Raw genomic sequence first — 12,849 nt, 5'->3', positions numbered from 1 at the left:
ATAACACAAAATCCCAAATGCTAGGTAGTGAAATTAAACTCTTCTGGGTCAAGCAGATTCATCAGCTGTTGCACGCCTTTACAATGACACCATTTCATGGAAATAGATCAGCACAGTATATACCCACCAGTAAAACTGATTCTGATTAAAGAAGCTAGGGTTTCGGGATGTAGCTCATTTTGTATAGTTCCTGTTTAACATACACAAACCCCCGAGTTCAGTACTCAGCACTGTATAAACAAGGCATAATGTGCATTCCTGTAATTCCAGCATTCGGGAGGTACTCAATCCCTGGCCAACATGAATTAGGTGAGATCCTATTTCAAACAACAATGACTGCAAAAGCTAGATTCCCACATTTCTGAGCCTTTGTCCAAAGGAGAAATAGCTGCTGCAATTCAAATGAGGTGAGCATAATTTTAATGTTGTATGTATAGACATTAAACATTGTTCAACACAGAAAAGCACCAGTGTTTCTCCAAAAGAAAAACGGGTGTTCCTATCAGCAGTCCTACCCTGCAACCTTCACACTTCACCCCAGACATTAGTTCCCAGCAGAGGCTACACATGAACATTCCCTTGGAAGCTTTTGAGATCCATGTACTATCTGACCTAAGCATATGATATTAACATCCCTTGGCATCAGTAGTTTTTCAATTGTCTCAAGTCAAGGTATTGAGATGATGTATAGGTGAAGGGTCTGGTAGTTATAGGAATTGTGCACAAAACAAATCATACCATTCTCCAATTTTTCACTGATTTAAGTAGGACTTTTATGCAACTGAAGGCTTATGTTTGGACCAATCATAGTACCCATCTTTCTACCAATCAAAAATGAGTCCTATGCAAATGAATAACCGTGTTTTCACCAAATATAACATTGTTTATTTTTACTGATAACATAAGCATCTTCTGCACAATAATGTTTGTGTTTCACCCAAACAAATCATGTTTTGTATCATTTAAAACCAAGCCTCTTATGAAAGTGAAGGCTTATAGTTAGACCAAGACATGCACTTAATTTTAACCATGTCACAATTGATTTACCATGTAAATGAAGGACTGTGTTTGCACCAATTCAAGCATTCTCCATTAGATCAATGTCAAAATTAAGCATTTTGTGCAAATTAAGGCTTGCATTTGGATCAATCACAGCACTCACTTTTAAACCAGTCACAATAGCCTTGCTACACAATGATGGAAATGATTTGCATAAAAACAAAATCATTTATTTTGCTAATGACGAAGGCATCTTATTCAAATGAAGGGTGCATTTGAACCAAGACAAAGAGTGTTTTCTAGTGGTTACATACAACCTTGCAAATGATTGCTTACATTTAAGTCAACCAAAGCAGTTATTTTTAGTCAAGTCACAATACCCATACTACGCAAATGAAGATCATGCTTGCTTGAATCCCTGCATTCTCCATTTTAGCATTGAATCAAGTAAGCATTTTATGCAAATGAAGCTTGTATTTGGACCAGTCTCATTACTCGTGTTTATATCAATCACAAAGTATATCCTAAACAAATGAAAAACCATGATTTCACTAATCAAAACATTGCTAACCTTAGGGAAGACTTAGGCATATTATTGCAATGAACACTTGTGTTAGGAACAATCAATGGAGTCATTTGTAAGAGTTAAAACCATGCTTCTTATGCAGATGATGTCTTCTGTTTAATCCTCTCAAAGCACTTACTTATAGCCAAGTCACTAAAGCCTTGCTACACTTATTCTTTACTTGGCAGTATTGACACTTTTGTCTGTAATTTATTTCCCTATGTTAAACCTGCAAATGCAATGGGAAATCCGTTTTCTTTTTCTGTGTTTTCCCTCCATGGAGAGTGGACTTGTCTTTTCAGATAGCAGAAGATGGTGTCATCTTTCACACACCTGTACTGAGAGTTTCAACCATTTCCTAGTTTTGGTGGTTTCCTGGTAATTAATTGCTCCTTTCATATGCCCCAAATTTGGCTAAGCATGACAAAATTCTATTTCCAAGTAAACATGGCTTCTTATGCTTTTCACACCGACTTTCTATGACCTCCAGTGTTATAGATGGAGAACCCGCATACTAATGGAGAAAGCTTTGTCTGTGAACATAGAAAACAATAATACTACAGTTTCCTGGGGCTGATGCAGATCCTTTAATCAGTTATTGATGAATGAAGGCACATCAACACGCCCACTCTTGTACTCATACTTAGGGCAGTCTTTTCTGGCATGTTCCCAGTGTGACCCCAGGGTACTGGTTTAGTTTCTGTTGCTGTTGCAATTATTCCAACAAAAAGCAACAGAAAGAGGTTTATTTGGTCTATTATTCCAGGTTGCAATCCATCATTTCAGGGGAGTCAAGGCAGCAACCCACTTTAGGAATGTCACATTCACAGTCAAGAGCAAAGGGAGAAAGAATGCATTCTGGAACTTTGACTGCTTGCTTTCATCTAACTTCCTCAATTTTTCCATGATTCTGGATCCAGTGCTTAGATAATGCAGCTGGCTATTGCAGATTAGGTCTTTCTATATAAACCAACCAGTGAGCTCATTTTGTTTTATCTTATTTTCTGTTAGCCTTTTTTGGTGTTTGTTTTGTTTTGTTGTCAAGGTAACACAAGCTGGGATCTTGGTAGAGGGAATCTTAAGAAAACACTGCCATCACTTTGACATGTAAACAAATCTATGAGGCACTCGCTTGATTGATGCTTGGTGTGGACAGGTCCATTCCACTGTGGTTGATGGCACAACAAGCTGAGTAAGAGATGGGTTCAAGTGGGAAGCAGTGTCCTCCATTCTGTCTGCTTCAATTCCTTCCCTGCTTCCCTTCATGCTGTACTGTGAGCTACAAGGGAAAATGAACCCTTTCCTTTGGCTTTTGTGTCTGCAAAACAGCAACAGAAAGCAAACTAGGACAACAATCAAAACACTTTTCCACAAACGTGCCTAGCCCAATCTAGATAATTCTTCGTTTGAAACTCTTCCCAGGTGATTCTAGACTGCATCAAATTGACAGTGAAAACCAATTATCACTCTGGGACTGAGCAAATGTTTTCCCCCCACATTGAACTTGTTATACAGTTTAAACATTTTATTTTCTCTTCCATATACTTATGGAGATATAGGCATGGATTTCTGTGTTTAAAAGTCCTTTGAGTGGATCTAGAAAAGATAATGTATTTACATACTCCCTGTTATCACTTCCCTATAGAGTCATGGTCATAGCTGGCTAAGCACATTCTACACAGTTCCTGTCATATTTTGTTTACACTGCTTTCTTAATCCATTTAGACATAAATAAAAAAGTTTTCTTTATTTATATGGAATCCATATCCACTGCACATTTGCCCATTGATATACACATGGGCTGATTAGATTTTATTTAGTTTTTTTAGAGAGCTTTGTAATTAATATGAGCGTACAAATGGCTGTTTGATATGGTGACTTTATTTCCTTTTGTTCTACAACCAATAAGAGCATTGTTGAATCATACAATAGTTCTAATTTTTTTGTATTTTTGATAAGCATTCATGTTACTTTGCATGACAGCTGTATTAATTTGCATTCCTTCAAACAACCAGCAATTATTCCCTTTTCTGAATATGTCCTCTAACATCTGTACATGTCATTTTTGTAGTAGGAGCTACTCCAAAAGTTCTGAGGATGAACATCATGTGAATTTAATTTGTTCTTACCTAAAAATTGATAACTTTGAGCACTATTCATAAGCCTGTGAACCATTTGCATGTCTTCTTTGGAAAATTTTGCTAGTGATTACCAAAGTTTTCTGCTTTACTATTGAGTTGAGTTCCCTTTGTAACTTGGTTATTTTACCTATTAGATGAAGATATTTTTTCCCATCACCTACATTGTCTCCTTACTATTTTTCCTGTGCTGTATAGTGTATTGATATTTTTATGATCCCAGGTTATAAGATATGACCCCATATGTCTGTTTCGGCTTTTGGTTTCCTATGATATTGAGGTCATATTATTTACCCCAAAATATGGTTAACAAATCAAGGCCATTTAACTTTACTATGGATGACACACTGTGTATGCACAAATCATAATATTCTACCTTCAGTCAAAGACAGAAATAAGCATTTTATTTCAATGAAGGCTTGTATTTGGACCAATCATAGCACTCATTTTTCAATGATTCACAATAGCCTTAATTTGCAAATGAAGGATCATGTTTTCATCAGTCACAGCTATATATCCAGTTACTATGACATAGGCATCATGTTCAAATGAAAATTTTTCTTTAGACCAATGCAAAGAGTGTTTTGTACCAGTTTAAATCAATACTCTTATGCAAATGAAGGCTAGTGGTTAAGCCAATCACAGCATTTATTTTTATCCAAGTCACAATATCTTTAGTAGGAAATGAAGTACTGTGTATGCACCAGAGTATTCTGTATTTGATTACTGTCAGAAGTAAGCATTTTATGCAAATGAAGGCTTGTATTTGGACCAATTATACATACCACTTTCAACAAGTCACGAGTTACCATGCCAATGAAGGACTCTGTTTGCATAACTCACTGCATTCTCCATTTGATCCCTGACAAATGTCAGCAATTTATGTAAACAAAGACTTATATTTGGACCAATCCCAGCACTTACCTGTAAACTTGTCAGAATAGCCTAATTTGCAAATGAAGGACTAAATTTTCACCAATGAAGCCAATCTCCATTATATCATTGACTGAAATAAGTATTTTAAACAAATGAATCCTTGTGTTTGGACCAATATTACTATTCATTTGTACCAATCACAAAATGCCTCCTATGCAAACGAAGGATCATATTTTCACCAGTCAACACATTGTTTACTTTTGCTGATGGCATAGGCATTTATTCAAATTAATGGACCAATCCAAAGAATGTTTTGTACTAGATAATATCAAATCTGCTATGAAAATGTAGGCTTGTTTTTAAGCCTATCAAAGCACTTATATTTAGCCAAGTCAAGATACCCTTTCTATGTTTACTTTTTACTTGACAGTATTGATACTGTATGTAATTTCCTTAAGATACACCTGCAAATTCCTTGGGAATTTGGTTTTGTTTTTGGTCTTTTTCTTCATAGAGAGTAGACCTGTCTTTTCAGACAGCAGAAGATGGTGTCATCTTCTTTCCCACACCTGTACTGAAGGTTTCAATCATTTTCTACTGTTTGGTGTATACTTTTAATCAACATTGCCTCTTTTCCTGGCATTAAATTGTTTCCTTCATATGCCCCCTGCTTTGATTGCAACTGAGCATGCCATACCTTTATTTCCTAGTAAATATGGGTTCATATAGTTTTCATACCCATTTTCCATGACCTCCAGTCTTACAGATAGAGAACCCTCATACTAATGGAGAAAGCTTTTTCTGTGAAAATAGAAAACAATAATAAAAGAGGGGTAGTTTCCTGGGACTGATGCAGATCCTTTAATCAAATATCAATGAGTGAAGGAGCATAAGTACTCCATCTCTTGTATGTAGGTCTGTCCTTTTCTGACATGTTCCCAGTGCTACCCCTTGGTTCTGGTTTCATTTCTTTTGCTGTTGCAGTTATCTGAACAAAAAGTAGCAGAAAAAGGTTTACGTGGCCTACAATTCCAGGTTACTATTCATCTCACTTAGAAGGGGGAATAAAATACTCATGTGAGGCAGGGTACTGGGTGGGAGATGGGACAGGGAGATCAGGATCATGTTTTGGGAGAGACAAGAGAGAGGAACATAGGGCCAGAAGAATGAATGGAAATCTGTAGCTTGCTAGGTTGGGGGTTTATGGGGTGCATCTTGAGAATGTACCAGAAATATAGGATGGGGGTGGCTCCCAGCAGTCAATAGCGGTAACCACAACTGAGACTCATTTTAGTGTGGATATTGAACCTAAGAGGCCACCTCCTGTAGCCAGGCAGGAAACCCATTGGAGAGATAAGGACAGAAACCTATCCAAAAATTCTCAACCCAAAATTTATCTTATCTCCAGGAAATGCAAGGGACAAAGGTGGACCAGAGACTGAGAGAATGTCCAACCATCAACTGGCCCAACTTGAGACACATCCCATAGACAAGTATTAATCCCTGACACTATTAATGATACTCTGTTATACTTTGAGATAGAAAATTATCATAACTGTCTTCTGAGAGGCTCCTTCCAGCACCTGACTGAAACAGATGCAGAGACTCATGGCCAAATATTGGCCGAATCTCAGGGACTCTTATGGAAAAGTTGGGGGAAGGATTGAGGACCGTAAAGTGGATAGGAACTCTACAGGAAAATACACATAGTAAACTAACCTGGGCCCGATGGTGGCTCTCAGAAAATGAACTGCAAACCAAAGAGCTTACATGGGCTTGGTCAACTCAGTCTCCATGTGGGTCCCCCAACAACTGGAGTGGGTGCTGTCCATAAAGCTGTTGCCTGTCTGTGGAATATCTTCCCCTAATTGGGCTACCTTGTCTGGCTTCAGTGGTAGAGGATCTGCCTAGCCTGCAGAGACTTGATGTGTCAGGATGGGGGATACCCAGTGGGATCAGGAATCCACCCTGTCAGAGAAGATGATGGGGATTGCAGGGATGAATTGTGTGAGGTAGGAACTGGTGTTGGGGATCAGTGATCAGGATATAAAGTAAATGAATAAATTACTCTGAGTGATCTTAAAATTTGAGAATCATTGGTAAATGTAAAATTTATGTTATCATAAAATAAGGGCCAGTACTGGAAAAGGCAAAATATTGACAATCCATTATAGCAATATTATGCTAGAATAGACTTTCAAAATGCAAATAACAATATGCTAATTGAGAAAATATTTAGTCATTATAGTCCAAAATCTGAAATAATATAAACATAATTTGAACTTGGAAACAAAAAAGAACAATTTTCACACAAAATGAATAGTCAAGGTATTAAATCATCAGACAAACATATCTGCTTATTTTAATTAAAATATTGCTAATTAGAAAAAGCTGTCAATGAAATGATTCCTAAAGATATTCTCCTATACTCACAGATCAGTTTCTAGCCCAATTGACATCAGAGAGGCATCATCCAGCAACTGATGGGAGCAGATGCAGAGACCCAAAGCAAAGCACTTTGCTTTGGGAGCCAGGGCAAGCCTGCAATACAGGAGGAGGAAGGACTATAGGAGCCAGAGGGCCAAGACACCATGGAGAACACAGCCCACAGAATCAAGTATGAAGGGCTCATAAGGCTTCACAGAGACTGAAGCCAAAAGCATGAGGGCTGTATGGGTCTAAACTATGTCCTCCGTATACATGTATGATTGTATGATTTCCCATGGATGATGGAGAAGAAAGGCAGTAAAGTCGTTTAAAGCTTGTTGGACAAAGTCCAGGGCATGGCTATCCATATTGGTCCTTTACTATTAATTGCATTACTCCTAAACTTAGTGGCCTGAAGTAGCAATTGTTTTATTATCTCACAATTTCTGTGGGCTAGAGGTTTTAGGGGAGTCTTAGCTTGCCAAGTCTGTACTGAGGTCTCTGGTAACGCTACAGTCACTTCTGCTATGGCAGTCATCTGAAGACTTGGCTGGGCTAGGGAATGGACTTCATGGCGGCTATCACATGACTGGTTTTTGGAAGGTTCCTCTGTTCTTGCCCACACGGACTTAATTACAAAGTGCTGTATTAGTCTTAGAACATGACAGGTGGTTTCTTCTAGGGTAAATGACCCAGGTGATCAAAAACAAGAGAGGCTTTCCATGAGCAAGGAAAGAATTACAGATTATAAAAGAAGGTGTAAAACTGGGAAAGACTTGCTATTAACTTTCAACTAAGAGACTTTAACATTTGAAAGGAAGGGCACCTCCTAATCCTTCACAAATAGTGCCACTCCCTAGTGACTAAGCATTCAGATATATGACCCTATGGGCTATTCTTTTTATTATTGTTAGTATTGTTTTATCATGCATTCTTACCTCAAATTCCCCTCCACTTCCTTCCCCGAGACTCATTCCTCCTCCATTTACTTTCAATAAAACTGGGAAGACCTCCCAGGGATATCAACTGAATATGGCATAATAAGTTATGACAAGACTAGATACAAATCCTCATGTCAAAGCTAGAGGAAACAATTCAGAAGGAGGTAAAGAGTTCCAAGCTCAAGGCCCTGGGTTCGGTCCCCAGCTCCAAAAAAAAAGAAAAAAAAAAAAGAAACTTCTTTCTAACTAATCTCCTATAGAAAATCACCATATTTGGATTAAAAAGAAAACACCTTCTTAAAGATTAAGGACAGTCAAAAGATGAGCAAACTAGAAAACAGTCATCACTTAAATAAACTTCAGATTTGGGGGCTTTAATTAAGGACAAATTATAATACAGACCTGTGTGGGGTTAGAGCTGAGAGGGGGCTTAAAGGAAAATACAAAATGTATAGTCTTTTTGCTTTAAAAGATGAAGACGTCAGAAAAAGTGTAGCAACCGAAATGTGATGAGGTAAGTCTCAAAAAGAACCAGATGGGGTGACCCAGATTCTGTAAACAAACTGTTTGCCTTTCTAATTGATCACTGAGTCAGGCAGGTGTGGTCTGGGAGTCCTGACAGGTTGTAAGCAGGCCTGCTAACCATAAGAAATTGAACTGGGATTTCGGCTGTCGCCTACTGAGCAGATGCTGTTTTCTATTTGACCAGCTCATTTAACTGTCTAGTTCTTCTCTGTATCCATGTGCCCAAGAGCGTATCCATGTGTCTTTTAGTTCTCTCTCTCTCTCTCTCTCTCTCTCTCTCTCTCTCTCTCTCTCTCTCTCTCTCTCTCTCTTCCCAAGTTTATACAACAAGCACTTTACCAATTGATTTGATCTGACTCCCTAGTTCTAGCTATTTCTTTGTAGCAGTTTGAAATGTGTATTTAAAAAAAAAACCCTGTGAACTGCTCATGGAGAAATCTGTATCCTAGAGATAGCAATTGATAATTTTCAAGTGTCTCCCATGTTTTTTTTTAATAGAGTTTTAATTTTGAAACGTCAAAGGTCATTCACTCATGCCTTCATTCATTTTCAAGTAATCTGTGTATTTGTTTGGGGGGGAGGGTCAAAGTGCAACAATAATTCAAAGTGACCAGAAAGAGTGCTTTGAATAAATGAGGTAAGTTCCTTTCCTGCTATTATCCCATAGGCACAGGGTAGTTGGTAAAGGTCATTATCATTTGACATTCCTCTCCATTTGTGCTTTTTCCTTCAATCTGATACATATGAATGCTGCAGTAGTTAAAGAGTGGTTTTTACTATAAAAGAGGGAAACAGTAAATTTTTCTACATAGAATGTCAATCTATTCAAGGGTTGGTGTTTACTCTGTCTAATCTTTTGTAAGAATACCATTCATCCTACCTCCTGTTTTAAAGCACTACGTATTGGAACTTGGACTTTCTATCATTTCACTATTTTGTTTAAGAATAGATTATGGGCCAATCCGATACCGGAAATGTTTAGAAATGTATGCCTATGAGTATAATCCAATTCTTCATTAAATGCCAAGGTGTGGTTTTCTATGCTTAACCATTTACAAATACAAATGCAGCCTCCATAAATAAAGCTGACCTCTCTGAAAAGTGATCTGATGGACAACCTGGGAATTGCAACCTCTCTGGGTGGGGTACAGTCTCGAATTCAGCCCTACTGGCCCATCACGCTTTTTCATTTACAAACTCAGGAATGATTGGTTCCAGGGCCCCAAAAGTCACTCACCTTGTGATATAAAATGGTACAGTACCTACCTGTAATCCATGTGTATCCCCTTGTATACTTGAAACCTCTCTGGATTACTTACAGTACCTCATATGAGGGAAGTGATTTGTAAATAGTTTTTATACTGCATTGGTTGGGGAACAATGTGGGGAAAAAGTCTGCATCATTTCAGTATGGACATCATGTAGCTTTGTTTGAATATTTTCAATTTGTTATTCTCCAGTTAAGAATGTAGCTCTCTCTCATCTCAGTTTATCCCCCGACAGGACTATTGTTTCCCTTTCTTAAGATGAATAAAGAATCACGGTTTAAAAACTACTCATCATGCCAAGCAAATAAGCCTGGTGCCTGATTATTTTTTAAAGGTGAGTTTTAGTAAGTTTGCTTCAAAATATTTTATTAACAAAAGACTTATATAAACAATAAGAGAAAAGGAAAATGTGTTTCACACTGAATAATATTCTGAAAGCATGGGCGTGGCTGTCACTTCTAATTTCATCAGCCACAATGGACTAAAGGGAGAGTTAGAATAGATATATTCGTACTTTTTTTTAACATTTCAAAGTTTAAAAGGCATTGTGCCAATGTTTAAGAGCAAAGGAAGCACATAATAAAATAGACTTTAAAAATTACAAATGAAAATCTGTACATCAAAGGTATTTTTAAGGCCTTCCCACAGGCACTGTAGTATACTACATGATATACTCTATGATAAGAGGTGAGAAAGCACCAGGAAATGGAACAGCACATCAGGTGTTGCAAGACTGGCCCATCTCAGCCTGAAGGATCATCTCTTCTTTTCTCAGGGGGAAAGTGTCAATGAGGTTGAAGAGAGCCATGGGTGTCACTAAGGAGACATAACGTTCTTTATCCATGCCATGCTTATCCACTAAAACCATGCTGAAGGAGTAGAGTGGGATTCGAAGCAACAACCTGGAAGAAACACAAAGAAGACTTGTCTGTGTTCAACCCCAAATCCCCAGACTTTAAGGGACCAACCATAGCCCTCTGAAAATACCATGCACAGAAATGCTTGATGCCATGAAGGACTGAATCATTTTTATGCCCTTATTACTCAAACTACTCAAAGTGTGGACCTTAGACCCAAAGCATCACATAAGGGCTTGCTCAGAAAAACGCTTGCTCATGTCTGACCTCATTACATAACAAATCAGAATGTGGAATATTAGCAATAGGTCCAGATAATTGGTATTCAGAAGAAAGGCTGAGTAACTCTGCTTTACATTATTATGATCTAGAAGGTCTTGGGGTAGCTATGGTACTAAAAACCAAAAGTGGCTACAAGGGTACTATAACAGTGATGATCATCAGAGAGTTTATTACTCAGGGGATATTTGGCCAAGTCTAAACGCACACTTGGTTGTCATGTTGATATATTTATCCTACAATGTAAAGGACAACCTTGTTGCCAAACAAATCCAGACCCAGATGTCAAAAGAGCCAAGGTGGAGGAAGCCTGGACAAAGTAAATTTGATTAAACTAAGATTCAAAACTTTATAGTGATGACCTCTTTAGTGACTATTTTAGGAGTGCAATTAGAACTGTATGGGCTAGGCTCACACCCAGGCATTTTTACTTATTTGCCTATAATTAGTAGCACAAATAATTTTTAAAATAGTCAGATATAGATTCAACTGTGTGGTGTTTTTTCTATACTTCAATTACGAGTTTAATCTATGTAGATTTTCTATCAATACCAGCATATTTAAATGAGAAAGCCAAAAGGAAAGTAAACAGACAGCTGAGCCCAGGGAAAAATGAAGCCACCCAATCTCCTCTCCTGATTTTTGTTCCTGTTGAAATGTCTCCAGGTGAAATCATAGGCAGAATATTGGCTGCTGTCTGAATTTAAAGTGTACATTTTTCTATCATGAATGGTTCTGAGGTTTTGTTTGTTCGTTCTTTTGTTTTTTATTGCATAAAGAAAAGGTGGTGAGCTGGGCAGTGGTAGTGCATACCTTTAATCCCAGCACTTGGGAGACAAAAGAAGGTAGATATCTGCGTGTTTGAGGCAAGACTGATATACAGGGAGAATTCTAGGTCAGCTACATACATAGAGAAGATCCTATCTCAAAAAACAATGGTGGGACAGATAGAAAGAAAAAGAGAGGGGAGGGGAAGGAAGGAAGGAAGGAAGGAAGGAAGGAAGGAAGGAAGGAAGGAAGGAAGAATGGAAGGAGGGAAGGAAGGAGGGAAGGAAGGAAGGACAGAAGGAAGGAAGGAAGGAAGGAAGGAAGGAAGGAAGGAAGGAAGGAAAGAAGGAAGGAAGTGAAAGAGTTTTAAATTAGCTCAAAACTCAGCAACAGGATCTGACTCAGGAAGACAGATTGTTAAAAATGCAGGAGAACTGGTTCAGAGACACTGACCCTTCTGCTTATCATAAATGTATGATAAGGAAATTACATAAGAAAGTAATTTTACAAACTCTAAAACAAGTTTTATTTTTATATGTAAGTGTGTATGTGATGTATGTGTGTCTATGTTTAGAAAATATCATCCTGAGTGAAGTAACTCAAGCACAGAAGAACACACACGGTATGCACTCACTGATAGATAAGTGGATATTAGTCCAAAAGCTCAGAATACCCAAGATACAGTTCACATATCACATTAAGCTCAAGAAGAAGGAAGACCAAAGTGTGCATGCTTCAGTCCTTCTTAGAAGGGGGAATGAAAATACTCACAGAAGGAAATATGGAGACAAAGTGTGGAGCAGATACTGAAGGAAAGGCCATCTAGAGACGGCCCCACCTGGGGATCCAGCCCATATACATTCAGCCACCAAACCCAGACAATATTGCTGATGCCAAGAAGTACATGCTGACAGGAGCCTGATATAGCTGTCTCCTGAGAGGCTCAGCCAGAGCATGACAAATACAGAGGCGAATGCTAGCAGCAAAGCATTGATCTGAGAACAGTGTCCCCATTGAAGGAGTTAAAGTAAGGATTGAAGGAGCTGAAGGGGTTTGCAACCCCATAAGAACAACAATATCAACCAACCAGACCCCCCCCAGAGCTTTCAGGCACTAAACCACCATCCCAAGAGTAAACAGGGACAGACCCACAGCTCTAGCCATGTATGTAGCAGAGGATGGCCTTGTCAGGCATCAATGGGAGAA

General features: G+C 38.3%; 1 protein-coding gene across 2 annotated transcripts in view; it reads right to left on the bottom strand.

Annotated features, from left to right (window-relative positions):
- Window positions 1-10,088: 10,088 nt before the first annotated feature.
- Srpx (sushi-repeat-containing protein, X-linked) overlaps window positions 10,089-12,849 on the bottom strand; it is a 70,892-nt gene continuing 68,131 nt past the window's right edge. The window contains exon 9 of one of the 2 annotated variants that reach the window (XM_006256683.5): window positions 10,089-10,641. In XM_006256683.5, coding sequence (XP_006256745.1) covers window positions 10,458-10,641 — 184 coding nt within the window. In that variant the 3' untranslated portion in view covers window positions 10,089-10,457. The remainder of the gene's footprint in view (window positions 10,642-12,849) is intronic. The other variant, NM_022524.2, reaches the window with a different exon arrangement.

The sequence above is a fragment of the Rattus norvegicus genome, chromosome X (genome assembly GCF_036323735.1).
Source record: "Rattus norvegicus strain BN/NHsdMcwi chromosome X, GRCr8, whole genome shotgun sequence".
Classification (NCBI taxonomy): domain Eukaryota; kingdom Metazoa; phylum Chordata; class Mammalia; order Rodentia; family Muridae; genus Rattus; species Rattus norvegicus.
This window is presented reverse-complemented; position numbering and strand designations above follow the sequence as displayed.